This window comes from Galeopterus variegatus, unplaced genomic scaffold (genome assembly GCF_000696425.1).
Source record: "Galeopterus variegatus unplaced genomic scaffold, G_variegatus-3.0.2 Scaffold13723, whole genome shotgun sequence".
NCBI lineage: Eukaryota > Metazoa > Chordata > Mammalia > Dermoptera > Cynocephalidae > Galeopterus > Galeopterus variegatus.
The window spans coordinates 10633-33438 of NW_007739834.1; the positions used below are offsets into that span (position 1 = coordinate 10633).

The 22806-nt window shown below is 36.8% G+C and overlaps 1 protein-coding gene across 1 annotated transcript; it reads left to right on the plus strand.

Annotated features, from left to right (window-relative positions):
* Positions 1–5295: 5295 nt before the first annotated feature.
* Positions 5296–12200, plus strand: LOC103581703 (coiled-coil domain-containing protein 181-like; the record flags this gene model as incomplete). The annotated part of the gene is made up of 3 exons (XM_008563474.1): positions 5296–5431; positions 8129–9076; positions 12054–12200. Coding segments are annotated over exons 1-3 (1212 nt in total), but the record flags the coding sequence as incomplete, so codon positions are not given.
* Positions 12201–22806: the final 10606 nt, after the last annotated feature.

Consider the following 22806-nt stretch of genomic DNA (forward strand, 5'->3'; position numbering starts at 1 on the left):
GTGTGTGGGTGGTACCCGAACCCTCGGGCGGGAGCGCCGCCGTGCTTCCCAAGTGGCGCGCTTATCCAGTGCGCCACCGGGCCGGCCCCCATCGTTGATCTTTTTATTTACTTATGTTTTCTTTAATTTATTTCAGCAATGTTTTTTAGTTTCCATTGTATACGTCTTTAACCTACTGGGTTAATTCCTAAGTTTTTATTCTTTTTGATACTATTATAAATGGAATTGTTTTCTTAATTTCTTTTTCAGATTGTTCAACATTAGTGTATAAAAGTGCAACTATTTTGTGTGTTGACTTTGTATCCTGCAATTTTGTCATATTTATTACTTTTAATAGTTTTTTAATAGAATCTTTAGGATATCCTACATATAAGATCATAGAATACGGAAACAAAGATAACTTTACTTTTTGCTTTCCAGTTTGGATGCCTTATATATTTTTTTTCTTCCCTTATTGTTGTGGCTAGAATACCCAGTACTATGTTGACTACAAGTAGCAAAAGCAGGCATCCTTGCTTTGTTCCTGATCTTCAATGATCTTAGTCTTTCACTATTGAGTATGATGTTTGCTGTGGATTTTTCATATGGCTTTTATCATGTTGAAGCAGTTTTCTTCTATTTCATTTGCTGAGTGTTTTACCATGAAAGTGTGTTAAATTTTGTCACTTTTTTTGTGCATCAGTTGAAATTATTATGTTTTTTCTCCTTCATTCTGCTAATGTGGTGTATTACATTGATAAGTTTTTAAAATTATTTTTTGAATTGAAACGTATTGATTGTATACATTTATGGGGTACAGTTAGATTTCAGTACATGTGTACAACGTGTACTGATCAAATCAGGGTAGTTAGCAAATTCATCATTGCAAAACTTTATTGTTTCTTTGTGATGAGAACATTTAAGCTCCCCTCTTCCAGGCATTTGAGAACATACAATACATTGTTAATTGTTGCTAATTGCACTACTGTACACCACTAGAACTTATTTTTCCTACATAGCTGTAATTTTGTATTCTTTAAACAACCTCTCACTAAACCCCTCCCCTTTCCAGTCTCTAGTAACCACAGTTCTACTCTCTATTTCTGCTTAGCTACCAGTGAAAAACTGCTTTTTGATATTAACGACGAAGAAAATAACATAAAAATATACTTCTAGAAGGTGTTCTAACAAATTCCAAATCTGGTGAGTTACTCCTGGGAAAATTCACAGTCAAGAAAAGATAGCGATCCTTCTCCAGTCCCTAATAAGAGCTGCGAAAATCGTGGGCGATGCATGGATTTCTTGGTCGTCTCCTTTGAAACCGCAATCTGATACGTCTTTTATAGGCACCGAACGAACGAACGCCTGGACGGGCCGGTTGTTCTCAGGCTGTCGTCTGCGCCTGCGCGGGCCTATCGCGACCTATGGTAAGAGAGGCCCGGATGGAGGACCCTGAGACGCGTCGTTGCCATGGCAGCCGGCTCCTGCCTGCCCAGGGAGCAGGTGCTGGGGTCTCTCTTGCCTCATTGTCAGAGCTTAGAAAGAGGAGAGGAGAAGTCGCCCGGCCATCTCTGTGACCCCAGCCGCTGCATCTTACACAGGCAGGAGGGGATATAGAGGGAAAGAGGGAAGGATGATGTGGATATATTTATGGTGGGAGAGAGGGTAAAGGGATAAACGTCTGATATAGCTGGGAGAAAAGGTGGGTATGGAAGCAAGGGAAGAGTCCTCCCCGTTGGCTCCTTGTCTTCCCAGGTCCGGGCACTGGCGTGGAAGCCAGGCAACGTCTTGCTTCAGTGTGTACGAGGGAAACCACTTCGAGGGTAGCTGAGACTCTCCAAATTGTTGTCATATTCTTTCTCCCCTCAAAGTTCTCGAACGTGAAAAGTAATAATTTCATCCCTGGGAGAAAAAGTCACTCCTGAAATGTTAGCTTCCATTTAGTTGGTGGTACCTTGGGATTGTGGATACAAATTAAAATTATCACCTAATGTTTGTAAAATATTATTTATCATCATACTTTGCGACAGATTATGTTTTTAAAAAATTTACTCATGGGATCACAGTCTTGGCAGGACGCAGCAGGAAGAATGGGCCAGGTGGTTTCATGATGTTATGGATTAGTTTTCGCTTAAGTCCATATTTTATATTAAAAGGCTTTCTCTTTGACATTCTTTCTATTCTTAGATTTTAAACTAGCATGTGTTTAAAAGGCTATGAGGTAAGACTGAAGTCAGTGAGTTAGATTAAGCCATTTTTGAATATTCTGAGTCCTGGAAGAAAGTTATCAAATTTATGTATACATGTGAACTTGGTTTAGACTCATAGTGAAAGATCTGCCGTCACCTACCCACACGGGATTTATCAGACACTCAGGGGGAAGGAATTAACTTCTGTCTCTTAGTACAGTTCCCTATTAAGAGGGTGGGTCGGCTCTAAGCCACTTACATAGATTTTTACGGATGATAAATTTTAAAATTTAAATGTGTGAACCTCTTAGTAATAAAATAGGGAGTAAGTGTTAGATGATTTGGTTCGTGTAAGATGTATTTTTGTTCCAGCATGTTGACTGTGTACCATATGGATAAGTACTCTGGAGATCAGGATTAGAAGAATTGAAACTGTGACGCATTTGAAAAAGGCTTAAAGGAGTTGGTAACAAGAGTTTATGATTTATGTTCTTGGTTTACTAGAGAACCAGTCATAAGTTTTTTTGAAGTTATAGGAAAAAAATTACACTTCATATTCCATGCAACTTCATTTTCTTCTCAGTGTTACTTCAACTGTGGCTTTTTTCTTTTAAAGTATGGCATAGTAGTATGACTTAATAACACCTAATATATTTAATTTGTAATCATTTTTTATTTATCATACTGATTGTATGCTTTAGTTTTAAATTTGAGTTTTCACATGGGTGAAATTCTTTGTAAATGATAAAGCATACCTACTAAAGTCTTCAGGAAACCATTTATAAGTTCAGAACTATGTTTATTATACAATTAAGTGAAAACACTGAAGAGTTCCAAAGACATCTTCTAACAGTTATGTAACTTAAACATCTTAAAATAATAAATAATAAAATTCAGCGTCCCTGGTCTGAAAAGAAAGTTTATTATCCCAAGCCATTGTGATTGTGAAAAATGGTATTATTTATGTAAGTATTTTGGGTTACAATGGATTTTAGTTTATTCTACATAATTCTCGGTTCCCTTACTTTTAATTGATAGATGGGTAGAAATAGCAGCTTAAGTCATTTAGCCTGTCTTGCAACTAGGCAGTGGTAAATAAACTTACTCTGAAGTATTAATTTGGTTTCTCCAGGTCATCTCAAAATATTATTGTCTGCTTTAGAAATTATTGAAGACTTATTTTTCAGTCTTTTAAGAAGGTCCATTTTGTATTTTTTGGTTTAAAATAAATATCTAGAACTAATTATAGTCCAACTAACATTTTAGAAATAATAATAATTATCCAATCGGATAATTAAGTTGATAATTAATATTTAATGTACCTAAAGCTAACTTTGTCTTGAGAGGTAAAGAAAACCCATATCAAGAACTCTACAAAGGAAAGATGTTGTTTAAATGAAACAGACTTCAGAACATTTTTTTTAGGTCTTGAATTTAATTATTCAGACACTGATCATTTATTTCAGATTAAGGTTTCTTCTCAGGGTCCCATGCATTTGCTTTTAAATACCCTTGCTCTCATGAGCTGGCAGTTACCTACTAATTTTTGTCTTATAGAATAAGAGACACAGCATTAAAAGAAACCTTAAGGGTCTATCTAGCTCAACTGTTTCTCTAAAGCTTCAATGTTCTTTAAAATATTCTTGCCACAGTCATATTCTGGGCTTCATATAAACATTTCCATTGACAGGTAACACAACACTTCTATAGGTAGCTCATTTCACTTCAGGACAAGTTTGAAAATTAAGTTCTTTCTTACGTTGTGACAAAATTTGCCCCTGAATTTCTAGCCCTTGATACTAGTTTCATTCCTTGAAATTACACAACTCCATTACTCCTTTACATGGCAGTCATTTAAATTATAAAGCACTTGTCATGACACCTGAATTTTCTCTTCTTTAGGCTAACATTTCCAGTGTTTTCCAGTATTCCTCCGCATCTGGTTTTAAGGCATTTTACTCTTCTTCCCTTTTCTTCTCCTTTATCCTCCTTTCTGCTGGTTTGCTAACCTCTGAATAATTTCGGTTTGTTTTTTGTTTTCTAAAGTGTAGCACAAGAATGTGAACACAGTACTTCATATATTATCTATATGTCACCCTCAGCTTCAGCCTTAGAGCTCCTTTTTTGGTATCCTCATCATTCTTTTAACTCATTCATTTCAAATCATTCTTTAACTCAGTAGAGTTTAGTAAACTCTACTATTCACTAAAACCTCTTAAAATGTTTTTTTACACATAGTACAAGAAGCCTTATCTTTTCACTTATGTACTGCTTGTACAGTTAATGGAAAAATGTTTTCCCACCTACTCTCTCTACCCTTTGTGAACTGTGGGAAGAAAAAATGTAAATCTCACTTTAGTAAAATTGGGGTCAGGTTAGTCTGGGCAAAGGTTTGGGGAGAGTGAAGTGAAGCTAATGGCTAAACAAAGCTTGTGGATTATTTACTAATTCAGGCATAATATTTCTTGTTTTGTATCTTTAAAAATATGTCTAGGTCTCATGTGTTCTTGACATCTGTACTTTCTACTTCCATAATGAATTTTAGGCAACTTATTCTTGATGTAGGAGCAAGAGAAGGCAGGTGTAGAGACAGGGACCCAGGACTTTAGGGCCCCAAAGATCTGATTTTCTACACTTCTTTTGAAACTGGACCTAGAATTCTACATATTGTAATTATGCCATGTAAATTACTAGAAGGATTGAGAAACTGAAGATGGGAATTATAATTGTTTTTATTTGAATGTGAGAAAATGTGAGTGGGTGAGACTAAAAATACTGAGTTATGTGCTCTGACCTGGACAAAGAGTTTTAATGATTGGCGGAGGATGTGGAGAATCCTTCTCTAAGCCTCAGATAGTCTCCTTATCTACCTTTCTTAGTCTTCTTGTGGATTAGGGTTTTGGGAATTGGGGGATGTGGGAGGGTCAATAGGAATGTCCACTTATGGATATGTCTTGCCATTGCAAATCTTTCTTTTAGGGTATATAAAGATACATGTTTATTTTGAACATTCCATGTTTTGTGTTTTTGTGTGTTAATTAGCTTACCTTTGATATTAATTTTCGCACCCCATTCCTCCTCTAAAGTGGACATAACATACCTTTATCTTTTAAAATCTCACAGCATTATTCTTTAACAAACAGAAAATGAATGAAAATAAGGAAACTGATTCAAAAGAAAGTGAAGAATATGAAGATGACTTCGAAAAGGATCTGGAGTGGTTAATTAATGAAAATGAAAAAAGTGATGCCAGCATAATAGAGGTATACATAAATTGCCAACAGCATTCATAATAATTACATTAACAAAGTGCTTTGCAGTTCTTGAAGGTTTTTACATATATTATCCCATCTAAATCTCACAAAATTCCTTCGATGTGCATCGGACAAGTATCATTATTCCCATTTTAGAGATGAGAAAATTGAGGCATAGAGAGTTTAAATAGTGTACACTAATGCACATGGCTAGTGAGAGAGCAAGATTAAATTAACACTTAATAAAACTAAAATAACTTTAAAACTATAGTTTAAATAATACGAAAAAATAATAAAAGCATGTTTATTGCATCAAAAGGAAAAACAAATACAGTTAATTCCTACTTTATACGAACTTGAGTAAAATCATGGAGTTATGCTTTTAATATAAGTGAAAAATAAAGTAAGTCCTCAAAAAACATGCTCTTTCAGATAATATTTGAAATTTTAAGAATGAGTTAGCTCTTCTGGGGAATAAATATAGAGAAAGAAGTAAAGATTCAAAGACTGAGCCATACACTTGGGAGAGCGTGGTGCTGACAACACCAAGTCAAGGGTTAAGATCCTCTTATCGGTCATCTTTAAAAAAAAAAGACTGAGCCATAGAAATGCTTCAAGGAAAACGTGGATCCACTAAACATGAACATATACTATTTATCAGAGGTGTAGAAGGGAAATGAACCAGTTCCTGGATCATGGTAGGTTCTTTATCTCTGTCTTTACATATATATATATATATATATATATATATAAAATGTATGTATTTCTATATTTAATGTATATGTCTGTATATATGTATATACATAAATTAGTGTCAGTAAGTAGCAAAGTTATGAGGAAAAGGACTAAGACTGGAAGACTTTAGAGTCCAAGACTAAGACAGACGACTTTAGAGGAATAATGATCAGAATAGTTTCAGCAGAAACCAGTTTAAGGGGATTAAGGTAAAGAATATGAAGAAACAAAGGCAGCAGGTTCTACATCACATACTTCTCTTAGTTCCATCTTGCTTTCTTATGCAATGGAGAAGACAAATGGGATAGATAGTATTTGAAAAAGCAACAGAGTCAACAAATGAATATTTTTCTTTTTTTTCCCCCCCTGACCGGTAAGGGGATTGCAACCCTCGGCATGGTGTGGTCTGCACCACACTCAGCCAGCAAGTGCACCGGCCATCCCCATATAGGATCTGAACCCACAGCCTCGGCGCTACCAGCGCCGCACTCTTCTGAGTGAACCACGGGGCGGGCCCCAAATGAAGATTTTTCTAAGATGACTTTTAAAAGGGACTTTTATGCATCTTAACAGAAAAATAATCAGAATGAGTAGAGGCAGAGGTACACAGAACGGTAGAGTTAAACCAAAGTCTCGTAACTGGAAGGGTGTGAGATCCAAAGCACAGGGTGATAGAATTAGACAAGTAGTAATGATTACTCAATTGTTTCACTTTTTGATTCGTTCAACAAATATTAATGTTCACCTATTGCCTGTCAGAGTACCATGTTCTAGGTACTGGGGATACAGCAGGGATCAAAACAAATTGTTCTCATGAATCTTACCTATTTCAGTGGATTAATAACCTCTTCCCTTGAAGCTGGTGAGAAAAAGAATGACAGAGCTAGAGATAGGGAAGGGGACAGAGGAATATTTCTTTATAAAAAGTGGGTTTTAAAAAGAAAAGAAGTGAAAGCCAATGACAGATACTGTAGGAATAAACCAGAGAATCAAGGCTAAAAGGAACAATTGCAATGCAGAGATTGTAGTTAAGTCATAGTGATTTGGCAGTTATTTTAACGAGCCAGGTTTACTTGCTTATCAGACTTGGATAGCAATCTTGTGCAGGTTAGGAAGTGAAGGCTGTCAGAAGAGATGACATGTGAATGAGTAAAAGAGGAAAGCGATTTTAAGGGGTTGACGATAGCAACATATCGTAGCTCCTATAGAACTGCTTTAGAAGAAAGAGAATTGTATGAGAACGAAAAAAAAAATATATTTTGTAGGGAGAAAGTGTTTGGTGGGTGAGGATGTATGTATGTGGGAAAGATGCTAGAAAAGAAGCCTTTAGTTAGAAACAGCGCATGTGGAGCAAGGTTTTGTTACGTGATAATGCTGGTTTATGATTCATATGTAATTAATTTTTTTTTAAATGTAAGCTAAGTTGTCTGTTCGTAGTTAGCATGGATTATTGAAGTCTCTGAGCATAGTTGAGGAAGGGAAATCTAATCTAGAGGTAAAAATTGACGTGGAAATTGTATATAGGTCTTGTAGATGATAGTGACAATAATAGTCTAAAAAGATTAAAAGAACCTCAGATGATTAAGCCTTGACTAAAGGGCTCGACCTTGTAATGGTCTGGGGATGCTTTCATGCAGAATGCAAATATTACAAGGGGAAAACATCTAGAAAGTTGTTGATGCATTAGCATAAAATTTTTTAAATAAATAATGTAGCACACACCTAGCAATATCAAATTCAAATTTAGAGTTAAATTTTCTCTGAACTATTGTCACATGTATTTCTCTTGGAGTGCTCATAAACATGAATTAGGGTATTATTAGATGAAGTATGAGCAAGAAGCACTTAAGTTTTCTGATTCATAAAATAAATTATATAAGTGGGAAAATCCATTTTGGATTCCCACATATAAATGAACAAAGAGTCTCAATTTTAACTAAAAAATAGAATCTCATATCTTTTTTTATTTAGATGGCTTGCGAGAAGGTAGAGAATGTTAACCAAGAACTAAAAGACAATAAAACCGAAATAGAATACACCAAACAGCTTTCTGATCCTGACAAATCTTTGAAGGATGAGGTTTCACCAAGAAGAAATGACTTCATTTCTGTCCCAAGTATTCAACCTTTGGATCCTGTATCAGATTCCGATAGTGAAAACTCTTTCCAGGAATCCAAACTAGAAAGCCATAAAGACCTGGAAGAAGAAGAGGATGAGGAAGTAAGGAGATATATTATGGAGAAAATTATACAAGCTAACAAGCTTCTACAGAATCAAGAACCTGTGAGCGATAAAAGGGAGCGAAAACTTAAGTTCAAGGATAAATTAGTTGATCTGGAAGTTCCTCCATTAGAAGACACTGACACTTACAAAAATTATTTTGAAAATGAAAGCAATATATCTGGAAAACTGTCACAGTTATGTATTTCCAATGAATTTAGAAAAGAAAATGTGCTTCTGTCACTTACTGATGGAAGCTGTGAAGAAAACAGGGATAGGAGGATACTGGTAGAGAGAGATGGAAAGTTTGAACTTCTGAATTTACAAGACATTGAGAGTCAGGGGTTTTTGCCCCCCATTAATAATACTAATAGTACAGAAAGTGAACCCCAGCAGTTGTCACCCAGATCTTCCAACTCATCTGTCAATAGTGTCAAGAAAGAAGAGCCTGCAGCAAAGATTCACGCTATCACGCACTCAACAGGAGAGCCGCTGGTTTATATCCCTCAGCCACCACCCAACTCCAAGACTCGTCCAAACTCTGCTGCCAAGTTTGATAGAAATAAAGGGAATAGGAAGTCTAATCGTAGAGCACAGTCTGCAAATATATCTCCAGTGACCTCAACATATTTTCTTTCCCCTCGACAGAAAGAACTACAAAAACAGCTAGAACAAAAGAGAGAAAGGCTAAAGAGAGAGGTGAGAACATAAGTGGGCATTCTATTGAAAGTAGAGCATGTTTTCATGTTTTATAAATGCAATAGGAATTGAGATGGTTGCTTGAAGTACTGGAGATATTTGTTTGCTTGCTTTATTTTTCTGTTGTGAGATTAATTGGTTAAGTGTTAAGAATGTGTACTTATGGAATAAGCACTGTGATTGCCTTGGTCCTTTCTTGTAAGGATCACAAAACAGTAGAATGATCTGTGTTAGAGCTAGAGGAGATCACAGTGGTGATTCGTCTGATCCTTTTATTTTAAAGGTGAGACTCAGAGAAGGTAAGTAACTGCTGAAAGTAGTCTTGATATGAGACTGGTGAAAATCAAATGTCAGATAGAAAAATGAAGGATTTAGGAGGCAACAGATAGACTTGGATTATAATTCTTGTACTCATGTGTGTGTGTTTCATATATCTTCTATCCCTACAATTCCTTGATTTCAGGGATTTTAGTTCTGGGTTAAGAATATAGCCTAATATTTTTAATGAAATGTCTCCAAAATGCCATATGAAATGCCAAATTAAATTTATTTTGCTTTTTGTGTTTGCTCTTGAATAAAACTCTATGTGTTTTATAATTGAAAATTCCAGATATTTAAACTAGTGAGTTTTCTTTAAATTACTTATATCAGTGCCCCTATTCTCTGTTTTACGGGATATCTGATAGTAGTAAGCTGAGCCATACAAAATGTCTTAACTGTAAATATCAAACCTCAGCAGAATCATAGCTTAATAAAATTTTACAATTGGAAGGGACCTTAAAGATCACTTTACAAATAAGAAAACTATAGCCTAGAAAGTTCAAATAACTTTATCAAAGTCACTGAACTTGTTGGTAGCAAAGTTGGAATCAAAATCCCAGTTCTCTGGCATCCATTGAAAAATGGTGTGTTTTCCATTTTATGTGGGAAGTTATCAGAAAAATTTCTGGCATTTAAATCAGGAATTCACATTAGCAGAAAAAGGTAAAAAACAAAGTCATAAGTATTTGTAATTTATAATACACTCAGGCAGTAATCTGGAATGGTGCAGGCTTACAGAGCTTTGCTCACTTGGCCACTAAAATCTGAACTCTTAACAGTCAAACCCAGTTTACTTGGTTCAGGTATAAAACAATACTTGAAAGTATCAGAACTTTACAATAATACAAAATAATTCGTTGAGAATGACTGAACTATATGTTTGCTCTACACAAACGTGCGTGTCTGTTTTTCTGTTTTTTACAAAAGTTATGCAGGGGGTTTTATATAAATGTCAGTGCCTTTTCACTAATGAACTGAAGGTAATCTTTAACTGTTATGAATGCTGGATAGTTCTGTATTCATTTTGTTTCTCTTTTTTGAGTGTCACACACTCTTTGTTCTGGGATATGCTTTTGTCATGTCAGGATCCTCAAAACTAAATTTCCCTTTGCTCAAGGCGTGGTCTTTAAGTGCTAAGGCTTTTAACAGTTTTTAGTTGGTTCAGGAGAAGGCTTTGCTTTCCTTTTGTGCAATATTTGCTGGGTTGGTCTGCTGTACTCTGTCTTTCTAACCTACGTGCATCATTTCAGTGTTCTTTTTGGCAACTGCTTTAACTGTGCTTTGGCCGATACCTTCTGTGTAATATACCTAAATATGATTCCTTTGGAAAGATACCATCTTATCGTACTATATGTATTTATGCAAGGCATCCAGAGTTCTTTTTTGTGAAAAGGAAATGTGTAAATAAATGTAAAATTTGATCTTTAATAATGCACATTTTATATAATATAGGCTAGCACTCAGAAAATAGTGTATAGGTATTTCTAAAGATAATTTATGCTTTGAAAGAATTTTTCCTTTTCTCTCTTCCTTTTGTTCAATGAAAAGGAATTAGAAGGGCTTGCTATATTGCCAAAATGTAAGGTTTGTACTTTGAATTTCATTATTTGAAGAAAATTAAAGCATGGACTTATGTAATTAAGTTCATTCAAATGATGGAAGTTTAGTATTGGAAGAGACTTAACAGCTTGTTAATACAACTTCAGTTTATAGATGAGAATACTAAGACAGAAGTTAAGTGCCTTGCTCAGACTGACAGAGTATGATCATCACAGAAGGATTGTTATTCAGATCTCATAACTTCTGGCTTAGTGCTATTTATACCATGCCATGCTGTTTTGCTCCCAATAACTATTTTATAGCTCTATATAACTGATTTAAGTACATTGCTTCTAGTTTAAGTAACTCCCTTTTATAACATTAGCTGAATAATTCATATCAAAAATTTTTACTTTGTTCTTAGTAGTTAACCAAGTGTCTAAATATTTTTCTGATAGAAAAAGCATTATTTTTGTATATAAACTATTGGAAAAATATTTTTAAACATTTTAATAACAAATTTCAAACACTTAACTCCTATATCCCATCACCCAGATTCAAAAGTCATTGAGATCTTGGCATATTTACTTCATCTCCTCCTCTTTTTTGACTTAAATATTTTTAAAGCAAGACCTAACCAACATATCATGTCTTATTTATATACTTCAGTATATATTTTTAAATGTTGCAGCATTTTCTTTTATAACCACAATGCCATTTATCACAATTAACAAATGTTCGATAATGTAAAAATGTTTAAGACATTTACTTATAATGCCTCTAGAGTGTGTTTTTTTCTATGGTGTAGCTACAATTTGATGAGTTTAATACCAAAAGTAAACTAGGAAGTAGAAGAGAGATCCAAGGTATTCCTGAATTGTATATCTGTGTAACAGTGGACTTTATCTGTACAGTTGAATTTATCTGAAAGATCTTCATTCTTTCCCCTTAAGAAAATTAGAGGTCCTATTTTTTAAGGAGGCCCACTTTTCAGATGGAAAGTTTTAGGGGCAGGGAATACTAATTTCAGACCTCAAGATATATCTCTCTACCCTGACAACTCATATACAATTTAATTAATTTTTGATTAGTATTTTTTATATTCTTTCCACACTAGGAAGAACAACAGAAAATAGAAGAAGAGAAATTAAAAAAAAGAGAGAATGACATGGTATTTAAAGCATGGTTGCAAAAGAAAAGAGAACAAGTCCTAGAAATGAGAAGAATTCAGCAAGCAAAGCAAATTGAAGATATGAACAGTAGAGTAAGTACAACTTTCTATGAAAACTAATTTAATACAGATATTAAAGCTGAACCTACTTATACAAGGGAGTCTGAATATCAGACTAAGAATCTATGAGAGAAGTAGAAAAGTGGTCCAAGAACTACCTCTGCAAAAGATGCAACACGCAAGGGGCCGGCCCGTGGCTCACTTGGGGGAGTTTGGTGCTGATAACACCAAGGCCACGGGTTCGGATCCCTATATAGGGATGGCCGGTTAGCTCAGTTGGGAGAGCGTGGTGCTGACAACACCAAGTCAAGGGTTAAGATCCCCTTACCATCTTCAAAAAAAAAAAAAAAAATGCAACATGCAGATGACTTTACAATTCAATTCTGAGAAGCCTTGTAAAAGTCAAATGATTACTATTTTATTCAAACTTTGAAAGCACAGAAAATAGAAAACTATCAATTTATTTTTAAGATAGTATAATGATATTCAAATAGCACCAAAATATACACACATACACACAAAAACCTACAGACTGGTCTCACGTAAGAGCAGACAAATAGAAATCTTATGTAAAAACTAGTAAATTAAAGATAGCAAATTATTTAATTTAAAAAAATTTGAGACATAGAGAAAAATCCAAGGGGAAGTAAAATATTGCCCATATACTCACTACTTTAAAAAAAGTATACAAAATAAAAATTCAAAATTTAACCCTCAGCTCTGCCATGCTCACTTCCCTATGATATCTACTTTTAACAGTGTGGTGCATCCTTCCATATCTTTTTCATATTAGTATGTTTACCTGTCAAAAATTTTATTATGCAATTTTTTTCACTTTATCATGGACATCTTTCTAGGCCATTACATTTAGATTTTTTTCCTTCAAATAGCTGCATGGTATTTTACTGTTAATTTATTAAACAATTCTGGTTCTAATATTGTGCTATTAACAGTGCTGTAGTGAAGATGTACATTCTATAGGAGAACATCAGTAATCTGTAGGAGAATTTATTGAGTGGAATTTATGCCTTTTGAACGTTTAGAATGAAACTTTTGGTTAAATGCAAAATTAACTTCTCAAAAGATTATACCAATATATAGTCCCAGCAACAGTGTGTGAATGAATGTTTATCACACCCTGGCTAACACTGTATGTACTTTATCTTCCTATTTTTTTCTTTGAATTAATAATATATATATTGATATGTGAGTGTGTGTGTGTATGTGTGTGTAATTACATATATATTTACGTATATACATATATGTGTATATATATGTGTGTGTGTGTGTGTGTATCTGCTCCTATTTCTTGGCACAGAGCATCTAAAACTCTAGTAATTTCCTGAGTGATAAGGGTTTAGGTGCAACTTTTGTTCCAAAATTTGGTGTTTGACCCTCATTTCTGACATGGACCTCCTAATTCCTTGGAATTTCCTGGTAATAGGATTGTCTTTTGTTATAATGAGGTGACTCTTGTGGGCTCCTGGGTGGGGCTGGTCACCAGGAAGACTAAGATGTGGTTAGAAGCTTGGAACTTTCAGGTTCACCCCCCATCCTCTAGGAAGGGGAGAAGGGCTAGATATGGAGTTAATAAGCGATCATGACTACATGATAAAGCCTTCATAAAAATCCATGAGCTATGGGGTTTGGAAAGCTTCTGGGTTGCTGAACATGTGGAAGTGCTGGGAGACCAGCAAGCCCTGGAGAGGGAATGGGAACTCCACAACCCTTCCCCTATACCTTGCTGTATATCTCTTCATCTGGCTATTCCTTTGTATTCATTATTTTATTCTTTATTAAACCAGTAATAAATTTATATCCTCTATCTAAATATGATATCTTATAATAAACCGATAAATGCAAGTAAATACTATCCTGAGTTCTGTCAGTCCCTCTAGCAAATTAATCAAACCCAAGGAGAAGGTTGTGGTGTCCCTCCCCCACCCAGTATATATACAGCTGCTAGGTCAGAAGCACAGATCACAATCTGGGGCTTTCGATTGGCATCTGACTGGTGATAGTCTTGTGAGAATAAGCCTTTTAGCCCATGGGATCTGTTGCTAACTCCAGGTAGGTGGTGTCAGAATTGATTTAAATTATAGGACACCCAACTGGTATTGCAGAACTGGTCAGTGTGGGAAAAACCACACACACATTTTGAGGACCAGGGGAGAAGTATTCTGTGTTGAGTGTGAATGTAGATGGAAAAACAGTTGTTTTCTCTTATTATACAGTATGTAATTTATTTTTTATTTTTATTGAAACATAATTGATTTTACATATTTGTGGGGAATAGAGTTGAGTATCAATACCTGTGTACAATATGTGATGATCAAATCAGGACAATTAGTATAGGCATCATTACAACATGTAATCGTTCTTTGTGTCCGTTAACCAATTTCTTGCTAACACCTCTCCCCTCCTTTTTTGCCACTTCTAGTAACCAGAATTCTTGCTCTCTCCTTTTGAAAGTTCAATGTATTATTGTAGTAGTTGTTTGTTTGTTTCTTATTTATTTATTTATTTATTAGCTCTCATGAAATGTGGTATTTCTATTTCTGTGCCTGGCTTATTACACTTAACATGATTTTCTCTAAGTTCATCAGTGTTGCTGTGAATGGTAGTATTTCATTCTTTTTTAGAGCAGAGTAGTATTTCATTGTGTAGATATACCACATTTTCCTTATCCACTTGTCCAATGATGGGTGTTTAGGCTGGTTCCAACTCTTAGCTATTGTAAATAGAGCTGCAATAAAAATGGGGATACAGGTATCCTTTCAACATGATGATCTTCATTCCTTTGGGTATATACCCAGAAGTGGGATAGTTGGGTCATATGGCAGTTCTATCTGTAGATGTTTAAAGAATATCCATACCATTTTCCATAATGGCTGCACCATTTTACAGTCCCACCAACAGTGTAGGAGGGTTCCCCTTTCTCCGCATCCTCACCAGCATTTGTTATTCTCTGACTTTTTGGTAATAGCCAGGCTAACCGAGATGAGATGATACTTTGATGTGGTTTTGATTTGCATTTCTCTGATACTTAGTGATGTTGAGCATTATTTCATGAATGTATTAACCATTTGTTTGTCTTCCTTTGAGAAATGTCTATTTAGCATTGCCCATTTTTTTATTTGGATTATTTGCTTTTTTTACTGTGAAGCTGAGTTCCTTGATATCCTAGATATTAATTCCTTGTTGGATGTGTAGTTTGCAAATGTTTTCTCCCATTCTGTAGGTTGTCTTTTCACTCTGATGATTGTTCCATTTTTTGTGCAGGTGGTTTTTAGTTTGATATAATCCCATTTTTTAATTTTTTCTCCTGTTGCCTGTGCTTTTGCAGTCTTATCCAAAAACTCTTTGCCCAGTTTTACATCCTGAAGTGTTTCCCTATGTTTCTTTATAGGAGTTTTCTACTTTCATGACTCAATTTAAATCTTTAATCCATGTTGAGTTGGTTTTTGTATATGGCAAGAAGTATGGTTGTAATTTCATTTTTCTACACATGGATATCCAGTTTTCCAGAACCACCTACTGAAATGTATGTTCTTGCAGCCTTTGCTGAAAATCAGTTGACTGAAAGTATGTAGATTGATTTCTGTGTTCTCTATTCTGTTCCATAGGTCAATGTGTCTATTTTTATGCCAATACCATGCTGTTTTGCTTACTATAGTTTTGTAATATAATTTGAAGTCAGGTAGTGTAATGCCTCTGGCTTTATTTTATTTTATTTTATTTTGGCTCAGGATTGCTTTAGATATTCAGGGTCCTTTGCCGTTCCATATGAAGGTTAGGACTGTTTTTTCTATTTCTGTCATTGATATTTTAATGGGAATTACATTGAATCTGTAGATTTCTTTGGTAGTGTAGACTTTTTTTTTTCCTTTTTTCGTGTCTGGCAACGGACCGCAACCACCAGTGTCACGCCCGTACCGGACCGGGACCGGCAACGGGATCGCAACCCTCGGTGCTGTGCCCGCCCCTCGCTCAGCCAGTGAGCGGGAACCGGTCTGTATGTGGGATCCGAACCCTCAGCGAGAGCGCCGCCACGCTCCCAAGCGGTGCACTGTAGCAGTGCACCACCGGGCCGGCCCCGGTAGTGTAGACATTTTCACAATGTTAGTTCTTCCAATCCGTGAGCATGCAGTGTCTTTCCAAATTTTGTGTCCTCATTAATTTCTTTTAGCAGTGATTTTTAGTTCTCATTGTAGAGATCTTTCACCTCCTTGGTTAAGTTTCTGCCTAGGCATTTTTTTTTTTTTTGGTAGCTATAGCTATTGCAAATGGGCTTGCTTTCTTGATTTCATTTTCTATTACTTCACTGTTGGAGTATAAAAATTCTGCTGATATTTGTGTATTGATTTTGTATCCCACAATTTTACTGAATTAGTTTATCAGATCTAAGAGTTTTTTGGTAGGGTCTGTTGGTTTTTCTACATGTAAGATCATGTTGTCTGCAAACAGAGACAATTTGACTTTGTCTTTTCCAATTTGGATGCTGTCCTGACCCATGGGATAATCAGCGCAGACCCTGGAGGGGGGAGTGGGAAGTGGATGGAACAAGAGACGTGAGAAATGGAGACAAGACAGTATTCTGATCAAGTCTCATTTATTGGTTCAAAAGTTACAGTTTATATAGAGGAGATGCAGGCATAGTGCATAAGCATTGGAATGCAGATCTTTGATAGCATCTCAAGAGAAACAGAGACAGGACTTTCAGATTAATGATTACCACCCAGAAAGTTTATGGTCGGGCGGTCTCTGGAAAAAGAAGAAAAGCCACTTGCGTATCAGCCAGGAGCAAAACAGTTCCTGGCAGAAACAGATTACGAGGCAGCTGTCACATAGCCTCGGCCAAACTGAGGGGTGTGCGGCAAGAAGGCGCCCAACAGGATGCCCTTTATTTTTTTTCTCTTGCCTGATTGCTCTGGCTGGTACTTCCAATACTATGTTGAATAGGAGTGGTGAAAGTGGACATCTTTATCTTGTTCCTGTTCTTAAAGGATAGGATTTCCGCTTTTCCCCATTCAGGGTGATGGTGGTGGGTTTGTCATATATGGATTTTATAGTGTTGACATACTTTCCTTCTACACCTAATTCGTTCAGAATCTTTATCATGAAGGGATGTTGAATTTTGTCAAATGTATTTCTGCATCTATTGAGATAATTATATGGCTTTTGTCCTTGATTTTGTTGATTGGTGTATCACATTTATTGATTTGTGCATACTCAACCACCCTGCATCCCTGGGATGAATCCCACATAATCATGATGTATAATCTTTTTAATGTGCTGCTGTATTCTAATTGCTAATATTTTGTTTTGGATTTTTACATCTATGTTCATCAAGGATATTGGCTTGCAGTTTTTTAAATTTGTTTGTTTTGTTTTTTATGGTATCTTTGTCTGATTTTGGTATCATAGTGATGCTGGCTTTATAGCATGAGTTTGGGAGAATAGCCTCAGTTTCAGTTTTTTAGAGTACTTTGAAAAGTATTGGTATTAATTCTTCTTTAAAGGTTTGGTACAATTCAGCCAAGAAGCCATCCAGTCCTGGGCTTTTCTTTGTTGAAAGATTGCTGATTACTGCTTGAATCTCATTGCTCAGTATTGTTCTGTTCAGGTTTTCTGTTTCTTCTTGGTTCAGTGTTGGTAGTTTGTATGTGTCCAGAAATTTATCTATTTCCTTCAGGTTTTCAAATTTGTCAGTGTATAGTTTTCATTACTGTCTGCAATGATTGTATTTCTGTGTGGTATTGCTTGTAATTCTCCTATTAATTTCTGATTTTTGTTATTTGGGTCTTTTCTCTTCTTTTTATAGCCCAGCTAATGATTTGTCTATTTTGTTTATATTCTCAAAAGACCAACTTTTTGTTTCACTGTTCTTTTGTATGGATTTTTTGGTCTCTATTTCATTTAGAAAAAGAGCAGACCATTTCTGCTCTGATCTTAATTATTTCTTGCCATCTACTGATTTTTAGGACTGGATTGTTTTTGTTTCTCCTGTTCTTTGAGGTATAATGTTAGTTAGGTTATGTATTTGAAGTCTTTCTATTCTTTTGATGTAAGTACTTATTTCAGTAAACTTCCCTCTTAATACTGCTTTGGCAGTATCCCACAGGTTTTGGTATGATGTGTTTATTCTCATTAGTTTCAAGAAATTTTTTGAATTCCTGTATAATTTCTTCTTGGACCCAAATGTTGTTCAGGAGCATGTTGTTTAATTTCCATATATTTATATAGTTTCCAGAGTTTTGCTTGTTACTGCTTTCTTTTTTAAAAATCTGTTGTGGTCTGAAAATATACTTGAAATGATTTCAATTTTTTTTTCCTTTTTGTCTTTTTTCGTGTCCGGCAATGGATCGCAACCCTCAGTGTCGCGCCCGCACCGGACCGGGACCGGCAACGGGATCGCAACCTTCAGTGTTGCGCCCACACCTCGCTCAGCCAGTGAGTGGGAACTGGTCTGTATGTGGGATCCGAACCCTTGGCAGGAGCGCCGCCGTGCTCCCAAGCGGCGCACTGTAGCAGTGCGCCACCGGGCCGGCCCAAAATGATTTCAATTTTTAAAAAATTTTTCAAGACTTGATTTGTGACTTAACATGTGGTCTATCCTGGAGAATGTTCCATGTGCTGATGAGAAGAATATATATTCTGTAGTGGTTGGGTGAAATATCCTGTGTCAAGTCCAGTTGGCCTAAGTATAGTCTAAAGTCTGTTCCTCTGTTGATATGTTGCCTAGATAAGATGTCTGCCAAGTCCAGTTGGCCTAAGTATAGTCTAAAGTCTGTTCCTCTGTTGATATGTTGCCTAGATAATCTGTCCAATGTTGAGAGAGGACTGTTGAGGTCCCCAACTATTATTGTATTGGGATCTATCTCTTTCTTTAGGTCTAATAGTGTTTGCTTTATATATCAGTGTGTTCAGATGTTGTGTTCATATATATTTATGATTGTTATATCCTCTTGCTGGATAGATCCCTTTAACATATAATGACCTTATATGTGTCTTTTATAGTTTTTGGTTTAAAGTCTGCTTTGTCAGCAATAACAATAGCTACTCCTGCTTGTTTTTAGTTTCTATTTGTGGTGTATCTTTTTTCATCCCTTCACTGTTAGTCTGTGTGAGTCTTTACAGGTGAGGTTAGTTTCTTGTAGGCAGTATATAGTTAGATCTAGTTTTTTAAAATCCATTCAACCAGTGTATATCTTTTGATTGGTGAATTGAATCTTTACCTTTAAGGTTGTAATTGAAAGGTACTGTCTTACTCCTAGCATTTTATTGATTTTCATATGGTTGTTTTATATATCTTTTGTTTCTTACTTTCGCTTGTTTGTCTTCGATGTTCATTGGTTTTTTGAGGTGGTAAGAAGTAGTTTCTTTCTCTTTCTCATATGCATATCTGCTCCAGCAGTGAATTTTGTTCTTTCTCATTTAATCATGATGGTGATTATCATTTCTTGGATTCCAGATGCAGGACTCCTTTGAGGATTTCTTGCAGGGCTGGGTATGTTGGGGAATTCCCATAGATTTTATTTGTCTGGGAAATACACTATTTCTCCTTCATTTCTGAAGGATACTTGCTGGGTGTACTATTCTTGGCTGACAGTTATTTTCTTTTAGTACTTTGACTGTATCATCCCATTCTCTTCTGGCTTGTAAGGCTTCTACTGTGAAATCTGCTGTTATTATGATGGGGACTACCTTAGAGGTGACCTAACACTTTTCTCTTGTTCTTTTTAGTATTCTCTTTTTGTCTTTGAGTTTTGGTACTTTGACTACAATGTTTCTCAGAGAGGACCTTTTTGGATTGGATATGTTTGGGGATCTATGATCCTCTTGGATCTGGAAGTCTGTATATCTCCCTGTACTTGGGAATTTTTCTGCTATTATTTTATTGAATAGATTTTTCAATGGCTTTTCTTTTCTCCTCCCTTTCAGGAACATTGATGATTTGGATACTTGTCCTTAAGGTTGTCTGATAGCTCTCATAGATTTTCTTCACTTTTTCACTTTTTTTTCCCTTTTTGTCCATCCGAATTATTTCAAGAGACTGTCTTTGAGGTCAGAAATTCTTTATTTTGCTTGCTCTAGCCTACTGCTTAAGCTCTCAGTTGTATTTTTTATTTTATTGATTAAATCATTCCATTCCAGGAGTTCGGCTACATTCTTTTTTAAGGTATCTATGTCTTTGTCTTCTTCATATCCTTCATGGTTTTCTCATTTCATTGGGTTACCTATTGGAGTCTTCTTGTATCTCATTGATTGCCCTTAAGATTATTGCTCATAATTTGTTTTTAGTCATTTCAAATGTTTCCTGTTGCTCTCTCTATGCTTCGACCATTTTACAATGTGAGACCCTTGGGTCACTGTCACCACCACCAGATGGACTTTGGACTTCCCAGCCTCAGAAACTCCATGTTCACCATGTCATACCCCACATCACTGTAGAACCACTACCAACGAGGCCCTCACCAGACTTCTGGTCAAGATGGCAGAATAGATGGTCCCTAGTGTCACTCTCTCCCACAAATCAACCGATTTACAACTATAAAAACATAACGTCAAGTGCATACGGAATGGGGAGATGTCCAGCAGAGGAGGCAGATGCTCTGCAGAGACCACATGCCCTGAGGGGACGCTGTCACATGATCCAGCAGATAGGCTTCACCGCCGCCACCCAGCTCCATTCCCAGCCTGGCCCAGTGCACACAGAGTGGGGAGATGTCCAGCAGGGGAGGTGGAGGCTCCACAGAAACCACACACCCTCAGGGGCTGCTACTGTGCAATCCAGCAAGTAGGCTTCACCGCCGGCACCTGGCTCTATTCCCAGCCCAGCATAGTGTGCACAGAGTAGGGTGACATCTGGCAGGGGAGGCGGGAACTCCACGGGGAGCACACCACCTCCGTGTGATCCAGCAGGCTGGCCCAGTACATATGGAGCAGAGAGACGTCCAGCAGGGGAGGCAGAAGCTCTGTAGAGACCACACACCCTGTGGAGGGACCGCCGCCACATAATCCAGCAGCAGGTAGGCTTCACTGCTGCCACCCGGCTCCCTCCCAAGCCTTGTGCAGTGCGCATGGAGCAGGGAGACATCCAGCAGGGGAAGGGGAAGCTGCACAGAGACCACATGCTCTGCGGTGCCTCTGCGTGTCCCAGCAGCATGGCCCAGTGCACACGGAACAGGGAGATGTCCAGCAGGAGAGGTGGAAGCTCGGCAGAGACCACACACCCTACGGTACCGCCCCAAGACCCAGCAGCCCAGCCAAGTCCAAGCTGACCAGAGAGGTGGCTCTCTGGAGAAGCCCAAGAAACAAAGCAACCACACACACAAGGCACTAGTGGCCAACTGAGTAGTCTCTGAGGTAGCCATACCAAATTGGCAACCCCACCAACATCTTAGTCAGATGATAGTGTCAAACCTGTGGACTGTGAAACCCCCTGCCACAATGAATAAACATCAAAGAAAAGATACCAGAAATATGAAAAATCAAGAAAGTACACCGCCAAAGGGTAATAACTCTCAAGCTCTAAATCCTATAGAACAAGAAGCCCTTGAAATGACTGACAAGGAGTTTCGAGTGATAATTCTAAGGAAACTGAATGAGATACAAGAAAACTCAGCTAGACAACATGATGAAATGAGAAAAAGTATACAGAACCTGAAAGAAGAATGTACAAGGAAATCAATATCCTGAAAAAAAATGTAGCAGAACTTGCCGAACTGAAGAATTAGTTCAGCAAAATAAAAAACACAATGGAGAGTTTAACCAGCACACTAGCAGATGTTGAAGAGAGAACCTCTGAACTTGAATATGGGCTGTTTGAAATAACACAGGCAGACAAAAAAAAGAAAAAAGAAAAGAAAAAAGAATCAAAGGCATTGAAGAAAATCTGAGAGAGACATCAGACAACCTTCAGTGCTCAAATATCCGAGTCATGGGTATTCCAGAAGGGGAGGAAAAGGAGATTGCATTGAAAACATATTCAACAAAATAGTGGCAAAAACTTCTCCAGGTATAGGAAAAATCACAGATCTTCAGATCCAGGAAGCTCATCGATCTCCAAGCGTGAACCCAAAAAGGTCTTCTCCAAGACATGTTACAGTCAAATTGGCAAAACTCAAAGACAAAGAGAGAATCTTAAAAGCTGCAAGAGAGAAGTGTCAAATCCCTATAAGGGAGCCCCAAACAGACTAACATCAGACTTTTCATCACAAACCCTAGAAGCCAGAAAGGTATGGGATTATAAGGGAGCCCCAATATAAGGGAGCCCCAAACAGACTAACATCAGACTTTTCATCACAAACCCTAGAAGCCAGAAAGGTATGGGATGATATATTCAAAATACTAAAAGACAGAGATTGCCAGCCAAGAATACTCTAACCTGCAAGGCTATCCCTCCGAAATGAAGGGCAAATAGTATATTTCTCAGACAAACAAAAACTGCGAGAGTTCACCACCATACGACCACCCTTACAAGAAATTCTCAAGGGAGTACTGGGTTTGGTTCCTGAAAAATAACTACCACTGCCATAAAAACCCAAGAAAAAACCCATTAGTATAATAAAAATGGCATTCATGAAGAGAAAACAAACAAACAAAAAGGCTATCTACAACGCAAGGAACCAACAAA